At 36.2% G+C, this 21,766-nt stretch overlaps 1 protein-coding gene across 7 annotated transcripts; it reads right to left on the reverse strand.

The window, feature by feature from the left end:
• Positions 1 to 1,877: 1,877 nt before the first annotated feature.
• Positions 1,878 to 21,438, reverse strand: LOC111019375 (Cleavage and polyadenylation specificity factor (CPSF) A subunit protein). 7 transcript variants are annotated; one of them, XR_015790739.1, is made up of 17 exons: positions 21,100 to 21,432; positions 20,008 to 20,142; positions 19,662 to 19,741; positions 19,439 to 19,522; positions 17,586 to 17,673; positions 17,305 to 17,465; positions 15,188 to 17,159; positions 14,664 to 14,974; positions 12,353 to 12,668; positions 12,068 to 12,223; positions 10,515 to 10,656; positions 8,859 to 8,935; positions 8,173 to 8,312; positions 5,496 to 5,604; positions 2,795 to 3,063; positions 2,633 to 2,719; positions 1,878 to 2,275 (listed from the first exon to the last, which is right to left on the reverse strand). XR_015790739.1 is itself a non-coding variant. In XM_088123746.1 (16 exons), the coding sequence occupies exons 1-16, from the start codon at positions 21,265 to 21,267 to the stop codon at positions 2,866 to 2,868; spliced, it is 4,062 nt and encodes a 1,353-aa protein (XP_087979872.1). In that variant the 5' UTR covers positions 21,268 to 21,432; the 3' UTR covers positions 2,391 to 2,865. The 7 variants fall into 7 exon arrangements, 4 of the variants coding, with proteins under 4 accessions (XP_087979872.1, XP_022151440.1, XP_087979873.1 ...); XR_002602539.2 differs by having other exon boundaries at positions 2,633 to 3,063; positions 21,100 to 21,431; XR_002602540.1 differs by lacking the exon at positions 1,878 to 2,275 and having other exon boundaries at positions 2,391 to 2,719.
• Positions 21,439 to 21,766: the final 328 nt, after the last annotated feature.

The following is a 21,766-nucleotide window of genomic DNA, read 5'->3' on the forward strand; positions in this document are numbered from 1 at the left end:
ACCTTTTTAAAGACGGAAAGTGCATACAAAGTTTATAAATAATAGTGTTTTAAATACTATTTTAGTCCACGAGCTTTCGACTTAATTAATTTTATTGGTATACTTTCAAAATATCTATTTTGGTCCATAAACTTTTGAATTTTGTTCATTTTAATTCATCGTATTTTAAAATGTCTATTTTGGTCATTGTACTTTTAGAAAATAACAATTTGATCCCTATTTGCAAAATTTTAACATAAATTTTATAATTGACATTTTTTAATACAAATTTATAGTTACATTTCAAAAAATCTAATGAGTGAACCGTCATGCTAAAATCATGATAAAAAAAATAAAAAACCAAGATCCAAACGGGCATCTTGAAAATGGAAAAAACAAGCACTAAATATATAAAAGCTGAAAATAGAGAGTTCAAAATAAACGTTTTAATAATATATAGACTAAAATAGACAAAATTAAAAGTACAGTGAGAGAGTATTTTAGACTAAATAATAGCGTCCAACAAAGTTGCCGACCTAAATTTACGACTGTTCATTACGTTTTTCTTTTTGAATTTAATGCTTTTTGTCCGTTTGATAGTGACAGAAAGCTGCTGCTTCTTCCCCGCTGTGCCTCATTTAATGAATCTTTACCAAATGTTCATAGACCCAATTTTGAACTCTTTTTTTTTTTTTTTCCTTTTCTTTTCTTACCTATAAAGTATATAATTTCCAATTTTAGGATAAAGCAAGGTGGGCGAAAAATAATTTGATTCAATTGCGACAAATTGATTTGATTTAATTCGTAAGATGTATTTTCCAAGAGCTAGAGGGAGTTATTTCGTTGCGACAGTCTGTGGCTTTTCATCAAATGTTCTATCATTAAATATGAGCCATGATAAAAGAATTTTCTAAAAATACATAGCATAATCATATAGAAATTTTATCCAAAATCCATTTGATAATGTTTCAATTTCTTATTTCTTGTTTGTATTTTTATTATATATCTAAATATTTGCTCCAAAACATAAATAAAAAGGTTGTTTTATCATTCATGAATCCATAAAAATTGAGACCGTCAGCAGAAAGTCAAATGGGGTGCAATTTCCATTTTTCTTTCTTCTTTCTACTGGGTAGTATAACTATTATTTGGTATAAATAAAAACTAGGTAGTTGGAAAGATTTCCTTCTACTTGGTATATTTTTACTTTACTATTAAATTTTGTTTTTGGACAAAAAGAGGGAAAGAGAGAGAGCCACATGATATGATATTTTCTTGCACATGCTCTCACAGAATGGTCAATTTTCCTTGCAAGCAATTACACGTTTAGTTGGCAAACTGGATTTGAAACAATCGAAGGAGAGTACCTACCTGTCTATTTTGATTCAATTTAAAATTGAATGTGACCCCCATAACGTGACCATACAGCTTGATGTAAATTTGAAATCGTGCCCCTAATATCCTTTGAGTACAGATCCAAGATAGTTCTGTAGTTTCTTTCATATACATCCAACGGTGTAATACTAACCGTCATATTGTTCTAGTCTGATCTAGTAATCTCCTTTGCTCCTAAAAAGCAAATTAACAGACCTCTGATGGTATGCATACATGACCAGGTTCGAAAGACATTGAATCTCTGCTGAGACCTTTTCACCCTGAATTGACTTGATGATTACTAAAGAAGTAAAGAAATAGGTTGTTCAAATCTTACGGTGACCACCTAAGATATTAAAACTTTTAAGAGTTTTCTTGAGAAGCAAATATAGAATCGAACATTTGTCCTGCAAAATTAGTTGGGACGCAAGCAAACTGGCCCAACCACTCACAAATTTTACGAGTTTTCTTGAGAATCAAATGACTGGTCCAAGTTCGGTGGGATGGAAATCTGGTCCTCAATAGAAGACAGAAATATGAACATAAATTACACGCATTCCTATTATCCAACTAAGCATGACAGTCTGACTCTTATCTGGCCAAAACCCCAAACATGACACTATTATCCAACTTAACCCCAAACATGACAGTTAGGAACTGTACAAAATTCAACTCTTAAAATTTTTCAAGCTTCTACAATATCAAGTAAGAAAAGGGAAATGGGGAATTCCAAAATCTTAAATAACACACCTCATTTTCAGGAGCGAAACCGAGAAGATAGCAACCAGATCCTTACTCTAATGAGCCAGTACACAATCACATCTTCAGAATCTTCGAGATCATCGGTATTGCTTTCTCTTCAGCGAAGAAAAACTACTGCCACAACCAACTCAGAAATTGTGGATCTAGAACATCAAATATCCTGCAGGAACTCAAGAAAATAATATTTGGCATCCGAAGTAGACTCTGGAGCCATACATATAAATGTACACATTGGAGCACAAGTTATAAAGGGTAAGAAGCAAAAAACCCCCAAATGATGCAAATATTCAACGCAAGTATAAAATGAAAATTTTGTCTATCAAAACCCTGCAATAACACATAAATATGGGCCATAGTAAAGAGGCAACTAAAATAGCCCACCACTTGGCTAATGTACAGATTAATTTTCCTTTACCTCCATTTTATCTTTCATTTTCAGTTGTAAAACTATGTATTTCTATATACCACAGAAAGAAAATGTTATACAACTACAGTCGAAAGGAACACATTTATTCACCTGTACAGGTACTGCTCTGCTCGAGTAAAAAAGGCAACTTTGAGGAGTTTCTGGTGCTTTAAGATATCAACAGTTACACTGACCAATCTGCAAAATAAGATCGCAGCTGTATGTGTTGCCATCCCTTCAATAGTAGCATGTGAAGGCACCGAAGGTATTTACCCCAATATAAGCTTCCGTGTAGGTATTCCGATTCCACAGCTTCGTGGCACCAAAAGTTGAGAGATTGTAGACTAATTGAGGGCATAATGAATTCTCTCAAGAAGTTGCACAACCTGATTGATGGGGATGGATGCAGGCAACGACTTCCCGCTTGATTTTGCTGCATTTCGAGAGCCAACAGGTGATGATAATACTGACTCTTGTTGCATGCTTGTAAGCTCCAAGAACTGAGTCAGAATGTCCCCATCAAGTATTTTTGGAACACCGGTCTGAAAACCAAAACAATCAAACAGGAAGAAATTTTGTTAGGAGGGGAAAAAAGGCTACAAGACTGGGAAGCATAAGATTTAAGTTTTAATCACATTTAATAAGAACGTGGATTAATGAAATAACAGAAACGCATAAAACCCAATGCATAGCATAAGATCTAATGCATCAAAATTTATGCTGTGCCCATTACAGAAATTAAGGGTGAAAAGCCACATTACTAGCAAATGGTTGGAGAAAGGATGTTGGGCCTGAATCTTTGGAGGATTAGGGCATGTAGCTATGAACTTAAGTGTCAGGGGCTTGCTCCCTCCTTGCCCACAACACCAACCAAAAAGGGAAGGAGTCCTTCTCCAGGGGTAGGAAAATTATGATAAGGATAGTGGACCGGGCTATGGGATTAGAATTCTTATTTTTTTTCTTTCTTCCAATAGCTTATAAGCATGTATAAGATTTTTTTTTTTTTATAATAATAAATCTCAAAAAGAATATATTAATGATAACCTTTAGCATTTTGGCAAATATCACCTTGCAGTTTCCACACTAAAATTCAATTAAGAAAATGTTCTATACACATTAGTGAAAGGCGATGATTCTCTAGACTATGAGAAGAATTAGGATAAGATTTCCTTCTCTATTTATTTTTTCTTGGTATAGCCACAAATCTGATATGATATTGAACACACATTAGGTAGAAATAAGATTCGACATTCAAGAAACCCAGGGGGCGCAAGGTTGTAGGGTCTTTGGAGAAGATGGTGAGGGACTTCACCTGGAATAGAGGTAATTACTGTCATTAGCCACTTCGTGAAATGGAGTTTCCTACTCAACATGGGGAGCTAGGAGTCAGTTCTTTCAAGCATAGAAATAGAGCCTTCTCAAATGTCCGTGGAGATTCTCCCATGAGGAAAATGCTTTATCGAGAAGGGTGATAGTGGGTATTTATGGGGTACGATGGTTTGGTTAGATGACCAAACCAACCAAAGGCAGGTCAAGAGGAAGGCCGTCAGTGGATATCGACAAGAACAGAGAGGGTTTCCTCAACATTTCAAAGTTTAAAGTTGTGGATGGCCAAACAATACACTTCTGGGAGGACACCTGCGCAGATGGTCTCCCTTTCTCCACGTCCCGATATCTACTCCCTATTGTTGGAAAAGGGAGCCTCAATTGCCTCTTCGCTATATTGCAGATCGCCAAGCATGGGACTTTGGGTGAGAAAAGGGCTCTCTAACTGGACAAACGAATCCTGGGTTGCGCTCACCAAGAAGCTTGATTTGATCCAACTGGGGGAGTATCAAGACAAGCTTTTTTATTTGATAGAGTTTTCTGGCACGTTCTCCTCCAAATCAGCTTTCCTCCACCTCACCAAGTCTAACTTCATTCGCCTTGTGAATCTTATCAATCCTTAGATCAGATCATAATATCTTCCTTCATTGCCCTTTTGCTCTCACGGGTTGGCATTTTGTGTTGAAAGAATTTGGTCCATCTGTTAGTCTCCCTAATTGGTAAATGATTGACTTTTAGAAAGACTTGTAGGCATGAAATTTAAAAACAACGCTAAGGTTCTTTATAATTGTGTAGTCTCACTCTCTTTGATGCATACTTGGGAGGGAAGGAATCCTAGGATTTCTGATGACAAGTACGTGAAGATGGATATGTTTTTTGTATTAGTATACAGTATCGTATATTACATTGTGGGATTGCTGTAACCACACTAAATTCCTTTGTAATTATAACCCATTTATGCTTTCTTATGATTATGTATGATTGGAAGGTTGTCTCTTCTCATTTTCTGTCAATTTATCTTTTCTGAGTCTCTTGTCAAAAACTAAAAGATTTATTTTTTTTTTGTTGCTACGAAGGAACCTTTTTGTTGAGGCCTTTTTGCCCCTTGAGTTTTTTCACCAATCCTAGTGGGGCAGGAGAAAATAGTCAAAAGGTGGGTTTTTTTTTCTTTGGAATTTGAAGCTAAACCCAGAGAAGGCATAAAAAGGGGGAAAGCAGAGATCCAATATTGCATCAAGGTGAATCAAACTAAGTCCGAAGTTAAAAGGCCCAACAGAAATCCTCATTTCCTGTTATATATTTATTTTAAATTTCTACTATTATTTAAAGAGTGGCCACAATTCTAAACAATAAATATACGGATGTAAAATCTTGGGTCAAACAGAGTTTCCCCGGAAGATAAGTGGATAACTAAAGAAGAATCAAAATATTATTTGGTCTCCAACTAACGCAGATATTGTCATCATCTTGAAAGAAAGCTTTGAAGTAACAAGTAACAAACTCAAACACATGACTAGCGTACTAGAGGCTTTTTTCTTCTCCATTTTCTTATTTCCATTCGTGTGTGCATGATTAGTCATAATCTCACAGTTAATAGTAGGTCACTACAGGAAAAATAAAAATAAAACTAAACATTATCATCTCTTACTGGGTTTTCACGGCTACGATACTCATAATGATCATTCCCCAAAATTGGACGAGTTAGTGGATGAACGGCAAGTTTAGCCTGGACAGCTTCTAGAAGTTCATATTCATCCCTGAAAAACCGGAACAAATGGACATTCAATGAGACATCTACATATTGACGAAAATTCCAAAAGCCCAATGAACTTATCCACAAAGAAATTTGATTATTGAAAATTCTTTGCCACAGGCATCTCTACAGGTTGACTTATTGGTGACATTAATGTTAGATGAAAGCATCAAACATATGAAAAACGGCACTCCATACGTTTGCAATTCATATCATGAGGACCACAATTTAAAATATAGAGGAGGAAGCCCCTGTCCCCCAAACAAAAATAAAGGAGGAAGAAGAAGAAGGTGATGATGATAGATAAGAATACAAATATTCCCTAGCAAAGATGTAGTCCCCCATTGTTTAGTGCTCTTACTGGGGCAAACATTTTTTGCATATAGATAATCCCCAATAGTAAATAATTTCTTGAAAGTGCCAATATAGGTGCAGTTTTTTTTTTTTTTTTTTTTGGATAAGAATCTGAATATATTGAAGAAAAGGAGGAGAACAAGCTAAAGGCAACGCCGAAGAGGCCCTCCCTAGAAACTACCTCATTATAGCTTTCCAATTTTGAGAAATTAAGAATATACTATAATTACAGAAGAATCTCTTACAAGTAAAGCACCAAGAAGCCGTAGTAATTTGTACATTTTCACAAAAGACATCAAGAGGGAGAGAAGTATTGTTAAAAACTCTTTGGTTTCTTTCCCTCCAAATCCAAAAGCAGTTTTCAATCTCTCATTCCTATATATGATTCTCCCCAATTGAGACCTCGTCTAGGAAAACAAATCTGTCAAGGGAGCGGTAAAAATTTTCAAATCCTTTGTAAATCCTCTAAAAAGTGTTCATTTTGGTACATTGCAAATATGCATTTCTTCAAGCTAACGTTCCTCAGATTCTCCCAAATTGAAACTTCATATTAAAAATAAAATAATAATTCAAAAGTAAAAAAAGAAATTCCATAAAGGGGGTGGTGAAAATACTAAAATCCTTTGTAAATCCTTTAAAAATGTAGCCAATTACAACATAAAAATGTTCATTTTTTTTGGTACTGCAAATATGCATTTCTTCAAGTTAACGTACGACTGGTTACTTCTGAGACAAGAAACCTTAAGGTAAATATTATAAATATGCTGCAAGGAAACTATAAATTATCTAAAATGGGGGTTGAAAATCTTATTCATTAACCTCATAAATATGCTGTATGTGCTAGGTGCATTAGTGCGGGCGAACGTCGTTACCAATCCTTCAAAAGGTCATTCATTAGAATTAAAAGATTAGTTCATCTTCCACTTATCTCCAAAATTAATTCCAACCTCATAGTATCCACTCCCAAGATCAAATACAAAAATATTTTACAACCATGTAATTGGTCTAAAAGATCAGTCGGCCCAAATTTTTCTTGTTTATTTTTTTGGTCTAATTCATCCTACCTATATACATTCAACTTACACTTAGTTATATGAGCACACTTCTAACTGTTTTCCCCCTAAAGCTACCTGATGTTTGTACAACACATAAAGAAAAAGAATATTCAACTAAGTCAACACTCATGCAATAGATTAACATGTGGACAATTTTCTCACAAAGATGGCAGAGAAGTTTTCTTTTTCTTTCTTTTCTCATGAAGAGAAACTGAAATTTCATAGATTTCATAGTAGATTGCTGGAACTTCGGTAACCTCAAGTGCGATTTTGGGATTAGATGACGCCTTTTTGACACGGAGATTGATAGCTGGGTGCTTCTCCTTGAAAAGTACAATCCGTCCATCCTTGGTAACAGCTTAGATAGTATTCGATGGGTTTAGAAGCTTTGGGTTCTTCCACTTCAAGGTCCACATTTCTTAATTTCTTAGTCTCTCTAATTCCTCCTCAAGTTGAGAGTTCCTCTAGTGGAGAATGTTTTGGAAATTCAAAGTTCCAAACAAGGTCAAGTTCTTTTTGTGGTCTTTGGCCTATTGAAGTCTGAATACGTAGAATAAACTCCAAACAGAGTTCTCTTCGTGAGTACTCTCCCTCTATGTGCCCGTGCAAGAAAGAGAGTGAGAGCACTGACCATCTCCATTGTTTGTTCACCTGGAAAGATTGGGATTCTCTGTTGGAAGTTTTTGGTCTTCATACTTGCCTCCTTAAAAAAGTGGATGATTGGCTCCTTGAAGTTATGGGAGAGTGGCATTTCAAAGGGAGAGCTAAGACTGTTTGGAGAGGGCTTTCTAGTGGCATATTTGGAAGGAAAGGAAGTTTCAAGCTTATGCCATCTTGGTGTTGCCCAAATCACACAAAATTCATTTGTAATAATAGTCTTCTTATGGTTGTAAACGACTGAAAGACCTTTTTAGTTTAGCTCTTTGGCGAGGGTTCAGGGTTCCCTCTACCCCAGGCCGCTAGGTTGTTCCCCTTTCTTTTTGTTCACTATATTCTCAAGGTTACTTATAAATAAATAAATAAATAATTTCATAGATTAATATATATATATATAAAGAAGAAGGTGGGGCAATAGAATACTAAACTTATGCAAGTAAGCACTTTCATACAAGGAGGGTGAATGGACATGGAAAAACATTAATGATCTGGTCAAGAACACGAACCTCGATAGAGGAGTGAAGATCACAATGCTCCCTAATAATGTACTGGCAATAATAGTGTTGTGTGATGAGTCAAAATCAGAGCCAGTGCCAGCACAACCTCTCAACAAATCATCAGCTGGAAGTTTGTAAGAAAAAGATCCCTACAATTAAAAACACAATGGAGAAGAAATGATTGAACACAATGGAGAAGAAATGATTGAAAGTAACTTCATTGGATAGTCCTTTTTTGTATATTTCATGCTATCGATAAAATTGGTTTCCTATCCAAAAAAAATGATGGATACCAAGAAGGAAAATACTAATTTCCAGACATGTTATGTAAAGCCAGTTTTTTCAACGAGAAATCATGACAACCATCCTTCACACTAAACACAAAATATTAGAATCTCATTAACTATGATAATCAGTTAATTTAGGAATATCGGAGTTTTTTAGTTTTACCTACTTTCAGATTAATTATGCATAAAATTCAAGATAATCCTATTTTAAAAAAAGTATCAATGAGATCTACTTTTTTTTCCCTTATTACTAGGAGTCAGAACTTTGCTCTCCTATACCCAGGGGCACCCACGTCCGCCCCAAGGCATCGATAAAAGTATCATACATTAACTAATTATTTTAAAAACTATAAAAATATAATATCACTGGATTTTTCATGGAATATCTCGCATAGGGCAACAACATACTTTCCTCAAGCTCATGGAAATTTCACCCATGTAATAAGCACAGTTCAGCATTAAGTTGCATTCTGGACTTGCATTATCTGGCAATAGAGAAACAAAAAGTAAGCACCATTTTCTTTTTAGCCAGAACACGTAAATGCAAGTGAAGTTCACTGTTCAACAGAAATCATTCTGCTTATTAATCAAGCCACTATACAGATGAAGTGAAGCCTATATATAGGAATTTGAGTTACCATGGTTAAAAGGGTAACTACCTCTAATTAACTTAACATTCCTAAAAAATAGTTTTGCAATCATGTTAACTAGCTGTGTAGTAGGTAATACTCGGCAGTGATTAAAAAAGAAATAGACTACATCCAATCCAGCACCCTGAAGAAAATAAAACTCATCCCAAGTTTAACTAGTCAAGGTAGACTCTGGTCTTCTTCTTAAATGAAAAAGTGATCTTCTGGAATTGAAATACACTGTGAGGAATATTCATTATAGAACTATCATTTGGCTTGGTTTATGCTTTGACTACTCTGCTCGCTCCCAAAAAAGTAAGACTCCCACAACATCAATGGGCTAAATTGGGCTTTTATAAAATTCTTCCAACAATGTTAGTCTTTCTGTTAGACCCCGAAAGAGTGGCAGAAAACGTGGGGATTAGGTTTTTTTCTTTTTTTTTTTCATTGTTCAAACATGTTTTAGTCATTTCTTTCATGTCTTAGTGGGTTAGGTTGTGTTTCCTATTTTTTAGGTGTAGTGGGGTAACTGTCGGTGAGTCTTTGTAAATAAATACAAGAATTAGTTGGTGAGGGAGGTAGACAATTTCTATTCTAGAATTAGTGTCCAGTAGAGTGTGGAGAGTAGGAAGTCCTCTCAAATTGGCTTTCTCCTAAGTTGTTAGTCTCCTTTTCCTGCTTTGGATTGCAATGATACCCTATTACCTTTTTTACTTTATTCTGAAACACTTCCCAGTGAACTTTTGAAAACCAATGCAAGCATAAAAGTTAAAGATTCTAGATCTTTCATAACTTCATCTATCATACGTTATATCAATATGGTATCCTTAGCTATCAGTTTATGATTATAGGATCTTAACTTCATTGAAATTCATAGTTATTCAGTTTTCCATCAAAAAGGTCTACTATGGCTAGTCCAAAACTACATGCAAGCAATCACATCACAAGTTAGTCCAAGTATAACTTGCAAAGCACATACCATGCAACAATTGCGTCATTTCCAAAAGATAATTCATAGGTGGATAGATGATATCCAATAGGCATACTAGAAAAGTGTGTGCATTCATCCCCTCCTATGTTCACTCTCTTCCTTCACCTACCAGTCATCATTCAACTCTTGTTTTATAGTGTTTGAGATTCTGGGTCAGAGCAGTGCCCATTGGGTCTAAATAATATCGTTTCAAATTTCCTTGCCCCTTATTTCATGTGAAAAATGTATCTTCACTACTAAGTCTTCTAAAGAATAAATAACACAATCGTGTTACACGGATGTGATGGGCTAAAAAGAAGGACATTACATCAAGTTCGTTCTTATCAAGGGGAAGACTGAACTCTCTGGGACAACATTTAAATACCCACAAAACAGAATTTCCAGATCCCCAAGCACTGTCATAGAGAAATATATTGCCTAAATCTAAAAAATGATAACCTTTACCTTCTAAACGATCAGAACATGATAGGATAGCAATGCTTCCCTTGCGATCTGAAACAACAGCAGTGTCAACGTCCAAAAGAATACAATCAGCAACTAGCCTCTGTGATGGATCAGAGTAAATTTGCTCCAGCTTTTTAGCATCCTACAATCCAAAAGAAACGAACTTAGCGATGGACTAGTGCAGTTCAATATACAACAACACTCCATCAAACATTTAAGAAATAATTTCTAACAAAAAACTAGCATCATAAAAAGGCTACTCCCTGGCTACCCAATATTCTTTAGGAGCTTATCAAGAAAATCTAAGCATAAGTTTATGTATTAGTTCCAGCAATGAGAAGGGAAACAAATGGAAATCAAGAGGGTGGGCTGTTTGGATTTTGTGTGGTTTGCGTTTGGGTCTTTGGGTTATTTTGCCTTCATTTCATGGTGGGTGAACAGTATGATTTGGTTGGCTGTGATTCAAATTGAAACTTGGGCAGATTTGGATTTATAGCTAAAGTAAAAGAGGACAGAGGGGGAAGGGGAAAGAAAGAAGACAAAAAAATGAATCCTACTTTTTTTTTGACTGATTTTTTAATTTGATTCAGGAGAAATAATGAATCAATCGCACCCCTTGAGGACAAGTGTGTTTCAGGTGAATGCTAGGAGAACTATTAGGATGAATGTTGGAAATACTATTAGGATCCTAGGGCATATTAGTCATTCATTAAGGAGTGTGTTAGAGAAGTAGTTTTTAATTTTGATATTTGTGATTGTCTAGGTTAGTTTACGTGCACCTAGGTTAATCGGGTTAATCCTATAAGAAAGCCATCTAACTCTACAACATTTAGTCATCAGAAAATTCATAGGATTTTAATATATTAAGTGGTTGGCTGCCCCTTGGCAAGGATTTGGATTCTCTTGGTCATACTGACTTAGAGGTCTCAAGTTCGAACCTTTCGATGAGGTTAATACCAGAAACCCTTAATGTCTCCCAGGTCCAACTCTTGGGGCATGCGCGGGTGTCCCTAGTATAGGAGAGTAAAGCTCCGACTTCGGTTATTAAAAAAAAAGAAATATATATATATATATATTGTAATTAGCTAAAAAATAGTTATAAAGACAAAAGGTAGAAGGGTTTAAGGGTAACCAAATTTGGGAGAATGATTTATTGGAAAATCCATGCTCGCACAGAGTTATTGTAGTTTTACTTTCTCACATCGATAGAAACTTTTACTTCCTTTATCCATTGAAAATAAAAACATAATAATAATATTAAAAAATATACTTCAATTTTTTGGTTCCTTTCATTATTTTTGAGGAAATACTAAAAAGAATATCATACCTAGCATGATTTACGAGTAAATCAAGATGGCATGTAAAGATCAACCAGCAAGTGGATTTTGTAGGATTTTAGCCATTCTCTTTCCATTCTATCAATCAAAGGTTGTTTCTTACTTTTCGAAAGAAAAAGGTAGTATCATAAAACCTTGGGGAAAATGGAGAAGACAAATCTCTGTAAAATAAAAATAAAAGGACAGAATGAAACAGAAATGACAACTACAACTTACCTCTTGATATGAGTAAAAAAGAATACCATCACGACAATCCCCAACAGCAATTCTAGTAACATGAGCAGTCAAAGATGTTATCATAAAACGTGTCCTCCCAACTGCTAACCTTTTCACCCTTTGGGAATTATCACTTGGGAAACCACATACATAAAACTGAAAATAGTATACAGGAGGAAGAATTAACAATCATATGGTGTATATAAAGACCGTTTCAATCTCAATGACGGAAAAAGGAGAATCTACAAGAAGCCAAAAATAGATAACAGAAAGAATGCAACTTACAGCATTACCAGCAGATGCCAGGAAATAACGATCAAGATAAGGACAGATAGCAAGAACCATTCCGGGCCAGGTAGTTGAATAAACTACTCGTAATTGCCAAGCTTCTGTTTCCTCGAGCTTTATCCCATCGGAGCTTGCATCATCTGGACTGCTACAAAGACTACTGCTTGATAACTGTTCTGTAGCATATCCAACAATTTCTCGAAATGGTGAGGTTTGCAGAGAAGATAATCCTGCCTTTGAACAAAAATTCATTGAGCCAGTATCTGAGTTTTGCACATGTTCGAGGCAAAGGACGATCAGCCGACCCTTGGTACTGTTAAAGATATATTCAGTTAAATAAATGGGAATTGAGAGAAAAACCAAATCTGGACGGGAAGTCCAATAGATTTGTTATGAAAATTGCCCATGGTCGGAATTGCAAGTCAAAGTGCCAGTAGAACATATCTTTATGTGCAAGGTGAAGAAACTTGAAAAACAAGACATCTACATAATATTATAGATTTATAATCTTCTTTTTTCCTTTTACAGTAGGAAACAGAACATTCATTAAAAAAAGGAAGAACAAAAGAAATTCAGAGAGCCCCAAGCTAATGCAACGACACAAAAACTATGCAGAATCATAAGGTGCTTCTGGGCACGCACCACAGCTCCCCTGAGGCAAGGCACACTCACTGCACATCACAGCTAGACATGCCTAAGTGCAAGCCTTAAAGCTATGCAGAGGAGTTTTATATAGGATAAAGAATAAAGCAGTATCCCATACAACATTGTATAAATAAAAGTCTGAAACCCTCTGAAAAGTAAGTTTCCTTTCAAGACACAGGCGCTTTTGGATTTTGTTTAACATAAGATCTCAAAATGAAGACATTCTATAGTTGTGACCTTAAGGAAGATAAAAATAGGTGATAAGAAAGGAAACAACCTTATAGCCCACCCATTTCACCCAACGGCTAGTCTTAAGAGGATTGCAATTTAACCTGATCAGAAAACATTTCACTCTTTTAATTTTTAAACCAAATAATAACTCAAACTGCTACCAAAAGACTCTCCACCCCTACACTACAAACAAAATAGAACCATCAACAAATTATAGACAGATAACAAGGACATCGTGATGGCATCTCTCTCTATTTTCTCTTCTCTCCCTCTCATTCCACTCCTTTCCAGAACAAAAGTCAAAGAGCTTCTTTTTAATTCAATGTTTAGAAACTACCCTGCCTTTTCACGATCTACCTATATTCACGACATTAGGAAAAAACACCTGATCCTGCAGGCTACAACAATTGTTCAGGAAACTTGCAGAACAGTTTTAACATTACAAAGTTGGTGCGCCATTGGCTTTTGAACTGATCGGTTAGTCTTTCCCTTGGATGATGAGAAACAAAACTTTCACTAACAAAAACTATTTATAAAGAACCCAGTACTTGGTCGAATCCAAGTGTTATTGCCGCTAGCGCTATGTCTAGCATTCGAAGTCAACAGAACAAAATAACCCAACACCACAATATATAATAACGTCATTGATTCGTAAAATATGTGAAGTCCTAAATGAAAGAAGAGGATGATGAAACAATACCAGCTTATAGTTTCTAAAAAAATTTAAAAAACCCTTTAATACTTCCGACAAGCTCCAACGAAGATTACCCCACATCTATATCTCCCCTCATTGGTGCCGGTGCCCAAATTGCAGAAAAAGTTCTGATTCTCAATATCATATTTTCAGCACTTGTAAGTTAGCCCTTGACTTCTGGAAATTGATTCTCAATGCATTTGGATGGTACACGGTCCTCCCTATGGACGAAAAGCCCTCCTCCACCATACTTTGGTGGGTCACCCATTCAAGAAAAAGAAATGAAGCTCATTTGGATGAATTTTGTGAGAGATCTCTTTTGGATAGGGAAGAAAGGAATTACAGAATCTTTAAAGATAAGGAGCGGTCCTTTGGTATATTATTTTGAAGATATAGTGTTACTTGTTAGGTGTGATTGCTCCCCCTTTATCATCACTATAGTTTTTCTAGTCTATTATCCAATTGGAGATTTATTATGTAACTCCTTTGGATGGGGCTGTCATCCCCTTATATATATATATATGTATAATAAATAAATAAATAATTCAAAGAATACATTGCAAATAAAGATTAAATCTAAAAAAAGTTAATTGGCTGTTTTTGTCTGTTCTAATACATGGTTTCTGTTTCTGATTAAAAAAAAACTTAATTTCCAAGAATCTTCATCCAATAGAATAAAAAATTAAAGAAATTTCATTTAATGACATAAAATGAACAAAAGTGCAAGAAGCACAAAACCTTTCAGCTTCGCCACTGGGCATTATGGCAGGACCAGAAGACAAGCTTGTTCCAACCACAAGAATTTGTTCGTTTCCATTCTTCACTAACTCCATGGATTTTCCCGTCTCTCCAATTTCAAGCTTGAACGATGATAAAATTGACCCACTAAGGGGATCTACACAACATATGTCAGATGAACATGTATCATTAATCAATTGAGTCCTCATCACAAGTAGTAATTTGCTCTCACTGTGATATAGAACCTTCCTTGGGGTGCCCCCAAGCTGAAACTTCTGCACATTAAGTCTCTTGGTATGTACCATCTCTACCTAGAGTATAGCAACCAGTAAATTAGATGGGAAATAATTGGCTTATATCAATGTACTCAATTCATACCCTAAAAGATACCATAAAGAGAACAATAAACTGATTCATCATGAGTGATACATACGCCATTGCTAATATTTACGGTTAATGAGATGGTTAATAGTCCATATATAAAGGTATATATGTATATATCAAAGATTATTAACGATCCTCACCAAATGTAGACTGCTTTCCGCAACAAATAGTAGTCCATTCGGGCATTCAGCAGAACGCACAGGAGTCACATGTGTTGACGGTTGAAATGAAATGGAAGTGTATGAAAGACTGTGCCTTGCACTATGTAACAACCACGGCCTATCACTTAGAGCAATTATATCAGAATCCAGTCTATCAGTCAAAGGAACCAGAAAAACAGGAGTGATCCCAATGCGCCGAATAGCAATCAATTGAAGACTAGAAGGAATTTTATCCTCGTGCTTCTCCAATATCGTAGTATTATACAATTCTTTGCCAAAAGAATCAAGACAAGTTGACAAAAAGGGAACAACAGGACTGTGGCTAGGCATGTGAGATGAGTTCATCATAGTAGTATGATGCCACTCAAAGCGAAGCAACATTCCATTCCTCAGTCCCGTAAGAATATAAAACCTGTCAACTAAAACAAGTCTCACATCTTGAGGAATGCATCCACTAACAGCATTGCCTAAAATGTTCATCAATGAAATAGTTCCCGAAGCAAGGACAATTAGACCTACAGAGGGAACGAAATACAAAATTTCCACCGAAGGCCTATGGGTGCCAATAACAATAATATTATCACTGCTAACCCCGTTTAGTAGAGTGGAAATAATGTTATTTTCTACCGAATTCATAGAAAAACTGGATTCTTTTTGGGAAAAATGTTTTTCGGGAATTGAAATGCATGACAATTCATTCTGCAATCTCAAATATTGCTTTTCATATATTTCATAGTTATATTCTGAAAGCTTTCGAACTCCAAGAATAAATAAGATGCACGGGTTAGACGTGGAAACAACAATCATATTATGTCCAACTGCACCCAAGCTGATACCAATATTATCTGGAAACCAAGATGTGCAAGCTGGAGAAGATAATTCAATGCCTTCAGAATGAGCGACCTTGGTGGGTAAACATAGCCTTACTGCATTTTGATGTATTTGAACCAGTATGCCATCATCTATAAGACCACATGCCAAAGTACAAATGTCAGACTGGAAACCAACTGAATCGGTGACATCAATAAAACTCAAGCCAACTGATAGAACCCTGGTCTCTTCAACAAATGATAATACCATATATGAATGATAAGCATCGCTTAGTTTCATTTTACTAGTCCAGATACCCGTTATGCCTTGATAAATCGAAGCAGTCCTCAACAGATTTTCTACACTAATACCATTTCGAATAATCCTTAAAGACCCATCAGGTGCCATTCCACAGCAGGCGAACATTTGGTCATGTTTCTCATCATGCTTATCAACAACTGACATATCCAGAATAGGAGCAATATTCTGGATGGGATTTGCATATATCAGCCTTCCATTCTCTAATTTCAGGACCATTCCATCCCCCATTTCCACCAGTGCTGCCAAATATCCTCCTTCAACCCACAAAAGCTCCTTGTATGGTAGACCTCTATAAAGACAAGCAGACTGATTCACTTTCAGACCATCGGAGTCAAAATTCATTTCTATCATGAAAAGTTCTCCAGTATCCATGCAGAAAATCATCCTTTGGTTTCTGTCATTGCCTGGTTCCCAACTCCAAGAGCACACATGATTCTGGTTAGTATTCGGACTTCCATCATCGCTGTCTATGCACATGGGATCATAATCCCTTAGTTCCAGCAGTGCACATGCAGCAAAATTAAATAGTCCTTCATCATCTGCATCTTGTACTTTATATGACTCTTCAATAAAATTTTGTTCCACGTTGGTTGGGAAGTGTAAGCCTATTCTATGGACACAACAGGGGCTCTTGGCGTCTCTAAGATCCATCAAGAGAGCATCACCAACCCTAAATAGGAGTGCAAATCCATAAGATTTAGGAACTTCAACAACTTCGTATGCCAGAGGTCCATCTTCTAAATACTGAGAGATAACATATATAATTTGTTCTCTCATATTCCATCCAAGTAATAGCAGCTCATTCAAAATCGCTCCTCTCCTGCAGTATAAAGTCTTTAGCACATAATAAACCCTACTTCCATCTCCTATTAAATACCAAATATATAATAATTTACATCCAAAACTATGCAATCAACAGAAACTTTGACATTCCATCTCCTAAAAGCTTGACATCTGTACCTTACCTATTAAGAAGAACGGCTAGTACAGGATTGTTGTCCTGTGTAAGGTGGCCATGATCTTTTGAAATGAAGCACATACTCCATATGGTCCCACATATACTGGTTTTCTGCATGCTTCGAGGTCCAATCGAATCTCCTTCACTCTCAGAAGGATAAGTTATTCTCTGAAATCAGAGTACTACAACTTCTCAACAGAACATTCTTCGTGAAATAACAATTTTAAGAATGTTAAAATCAGTATACATGGGAGGAAAAGTTATCCGTAAGCCAAAAAGTGTTTCAACCTTATCAACAATATCACTACCAGCAGAGATTGAAGTGGAGAATAAAGCCAATCGGTTTTCATATGCACTAGCAGCAAAAAAGCAGCCACTGGAAAAAAGAAGAGCATGGAGTAAGGAGTTGTTGAAAGAATGGAAGAATATGCACAAGATCTTTTCTCCTTTCCTTTTATTCTTATATCATAAAAGAAAAGGCACATCTACATTTCCAAAGTTAGAATGACAATCAGGAAGTAGAGAAATGCCAGCACACCATTCCAGCTCAGAAGCTCTGTATAAAAACAAAGCTATGCAAAACATTATCATGCACGATGCATCATTACTTGAGGAAACTTAGAACAACAAATTAGAATTCAAAATGACTCTCGATCTATGTTCCTATAAAGCTATGATTTTTCTTATGAGAAACCAAGCTTACATTAAAAGACATGAAAGATAATACAAGGGCGTACAAAAAAAACCAGCCCCTTAAAAGGAATCCAACTAACAAATGGACTCCAATTCAAAAGAATAAAACCTGATAATTACAAAACGATTTAGTAACCGAAGCCTATAAAGAGGTATTAAACCTAACAATTCCCACACCTCTTCCTGGGATCACTCCACCCCTATTCCTAGCCACAAGCCCCACACAATACTAAAAGAACAACCCTAGGGCCAAGTCAGTGGGGGGACCCTGTCGGGCTCCCTCCCCCCCCCCCCCCCCCAAAAAAAAAAAAACTGTACGTGAGAGTTTCCCTTTATACAGCTCGAATCATTCTCAGATGCCAACGAACTCCCCCCTCCTCACGAAAGGGAGGAGAATGGAGAACCTCCTCTATCATAGAGGAACAATCCCTGTTACACGCCCATAAGACCCCAAAAACCGAAGCGAAATGATTCCATAAGGCCTAAGCAAACGAGCACTCCGACAAAATATGATCAAGGTCCTCTAACGCAAGTTCGCACATACTGCACCACTATGGGCCCAACACATAAGAGGAATGCCTTTTTATAAGAAATCTGAAACATATGTATTATAGACAATAACTGTATTATAAACAAAAAGAAGAGGAATGTCTTTGAATACCATCTAAGCCTAGGGTCTTAACTCTCCAAAAGAGTTAGAACCCGAGGAAGGCAAGATGGAGGCCACCGAATGCAAGCTCTTATCAAAAAGCACAGGAAGGCTAATCTCCCCACCGAACAATCCCCCAAAAATACATTCCCGAGAGAGCATTTTATAAAGCTATGATTTCCCCTTGTAATAGTTTCAAGCATGAAAAATAGGAAATATCATCACTAAATAGCAACTAGCAAGCTACAACCTGAATATCACACAAGCCTTTTTAGCGGTTTAAAAGCACACTACACACTAATAATCATATAGGGACAAACCTATTAACAAAACTTAAAATAAAATTTGAATTATATGAAGGAAAAAAATGACTACAGAAGCATAAATTAACTTCCCAATACAAAGGTACTAATGCATAAGGATGACACCCACAAATTGAGAAATGGTACAAATACAGGGGTACGGTTAATAAGCAATTGCAAGTTGAAACCAAGAAATAGCCATCCTCATAATGCTACCATACCAAGAAACTGCAGCAAAATTTAAATGGAAGCCATGTGATTAAGGACCAACATGCTAAACATCTATCAAATATAGTGATCCAACCCAAGTCCTCGTCAGTAGAAAGAATTAAAGGTAATCAAAGTTGATATCAAAACTTCAACCAAAAACAGTGAAAGACATGGTGCAGGTGCAAGAATATGAAATAAGAAGTAAAAAACAGTTAATCGAACAACTGCAACTAAAACAAATGGAGTATGGGTTAAATGTAAATTTTCCATTCGTAAAACCTATGAACCTGGAATCTGAAGCCAGCATTCTCCCAATTTGACTCCTTGAATTTCCAGGATTGGAAAGCTGAATATGTGTTATAGGGAGAAACCTATGCCAACAAAATAAGGAAATTAGCCTGGTCTTCTGGAAATAGCCTCACTGAAACTGCTGTAAGTCCAATAATATGTTTTCATAACAGAGTTAAAAAGTATATGTAAAAATAATAATATTAATAAATCATAGATAACCTGTGCATTTCATTGCAAAATGTCAAAAATGAAAGCTTTCCAGAATCAGAGATTACAATGAGAAGATCCTTACCCAGCATCTGAAAGAAAAGGCACATGTTACTGTAGTCATCATATATACTCTATGAATAATATATTATTTCCTATGACACGGCTTCAACTCTAACAAGTCCATTAAATTCTTTTTCAAAAAAAAAAAAAAACAAGTCCATTAAATTGAACATGTAGCAACAGTGCACTCTAAAGTACTCAATATGCACGAGTTCTTATATTATCAGCTAAATTTTAGAGAGCGGACCAACCGTCCTCTGTGAATCTCTCAATGCCTACATCAATAAAATCTAACCTGTGTGTATGATGGGCGGAACCTCTCATTCCATGGTAGGATGGCCATATCTTTAATGGTGCCAAATACAGCCTGCTCACATACAGATTGTACAACCCCATCTTCGCCTATTGCAACCAACTCTATCGATGTCTCCTGAATAAAATTTCACCAAGATATTGCTATTAGATGCATCAAAGGTTAAGGATGTGCTTAGTAATCTAAATAATGAAAATTAAATAGCCGACAGGAAATTCAGTGTAAATAACTCTTCTGCTTTCTCAAAATCACCGAAGAAGTTTCTACCACCAACAGTACGTTAGGATATGTTGCTCGAACTACTTTTCTTACAAGACATAATACAAGAAAGGTATTAATAAACAATTATGCCTATTCATTCAGAAAATCAAGTGGTAATAAAAATGTCAATATCTTATACAACAGCAGGTTATGGATGCAACCACAGTACTCATCAATCATCTTTAGCCCGGAAGGTTCCTTTCTCATGGTGGCTTTCCATGTAGGGAGAAACCCCAACGTCACAGTACTCCTTCTATTGCATAAACACAAATTCTTGTATAGTCATTCTAATGAAAATAAAATTTATGCTGACCTCTTAACATGCGGATTTTTCTAGCAATAAACCTTACCATACAGATTCAAGATGAAATATAAAGTCTAACTTCCCTCTAGATCACAGATGAGGCAAAAAGCAACAAGCAGGATGCCAAAGCTCCACAATTTTATTTTATTATAAAAATTCAAGTCCTGTAAACGATAAACCTACATCCCAACATTAAAATACACACACCAACCCACTGAGCGCCCCCTCAAAACGGGAAATGCGTCTGTTTCCTAAAGCAAAGAACAACCCTCTTGTTCCACAACTTGCATAAGGGAAAAGAACCTCACGCCACACCTATGTACTGCCTATCCCAGAAGGAAGTTAACTAATAACGAGGGGAAACGAGCTTCAGTCCAATTGAAGTACAGAACAGCTGATTGCCACCTGATCGCAAAGTAACCAACGCCGACTAATCAAGCACATCGAAACACTTCACGAAGGAAGAGTTCATCAAATTTGAGCAGGTAAAAGAAGAGCAGAGCACTAACCTTGCCAAAGACGACATCGAGGGAGGTCGGAGAGCGTATGTGGCCGTAGAGGACCTGGAGGACGATGCTGCCTCTGAGAACGCACTTAGCCAAGTAATAGGTTGAAGTAGAAGTTGAAGACGAAGATCGCGACTTCGTGGACGAACATTCCTCCTCCGAAACCGCCATCAGCTAGTAACACATTGAGACTCGGAGGCTAGGGTTCTTCTCGATTCACGAACAGGGAGAACAAATCATCAAGAACTGGATAAAGATCAGCAACCCAAGAGTGTGCTTGAAGAGGGCGAGAGAGAGAGATTTTGCAGAGAAGAGAGAGAGAGAGAGAGCATATGATTATTCCATCTGGTAGAAGTAGAATCATGGGAGGGGTAAGTGTCCACGGGCCCACATCATTATACTCCTGCCTCCCCCTATCGTTTTTAATGTTTAATTTAAATATTATGTTCCAGTCTTCAATTTCCAAAATTTTCAATTTCGCTCTTCTACTTTTATTTATTTTTCAATTTTGTACTTTCTAAATGTCTTATGTTATCGCTCAATTTAGTCCATATTTATAAAATTTATACATTAATAAAAGAATTTAATGCAAATTTATTGCTACAATTCAAAAAATCTAATAAATAAAATGTCGTTCTAAAATTATGAACCAAAAAAATAAATACCAAGT

This window comes from Momordica charantia (genome assembly GCF_013281855.1).
Source record: "Momordica charantia cultivar OHB3-1 chromosome 5 unlocalized genomic scaffold, Mcharantia_2.0 BLBB01000005.1, whole genome shotgun sequence".
NCBI lineage: Eukaryota > Viridiplantae > Streptophyta > Magnoliopsida > Cucurbitales > Cucurbitaceae > Momordica > Momordica charantia.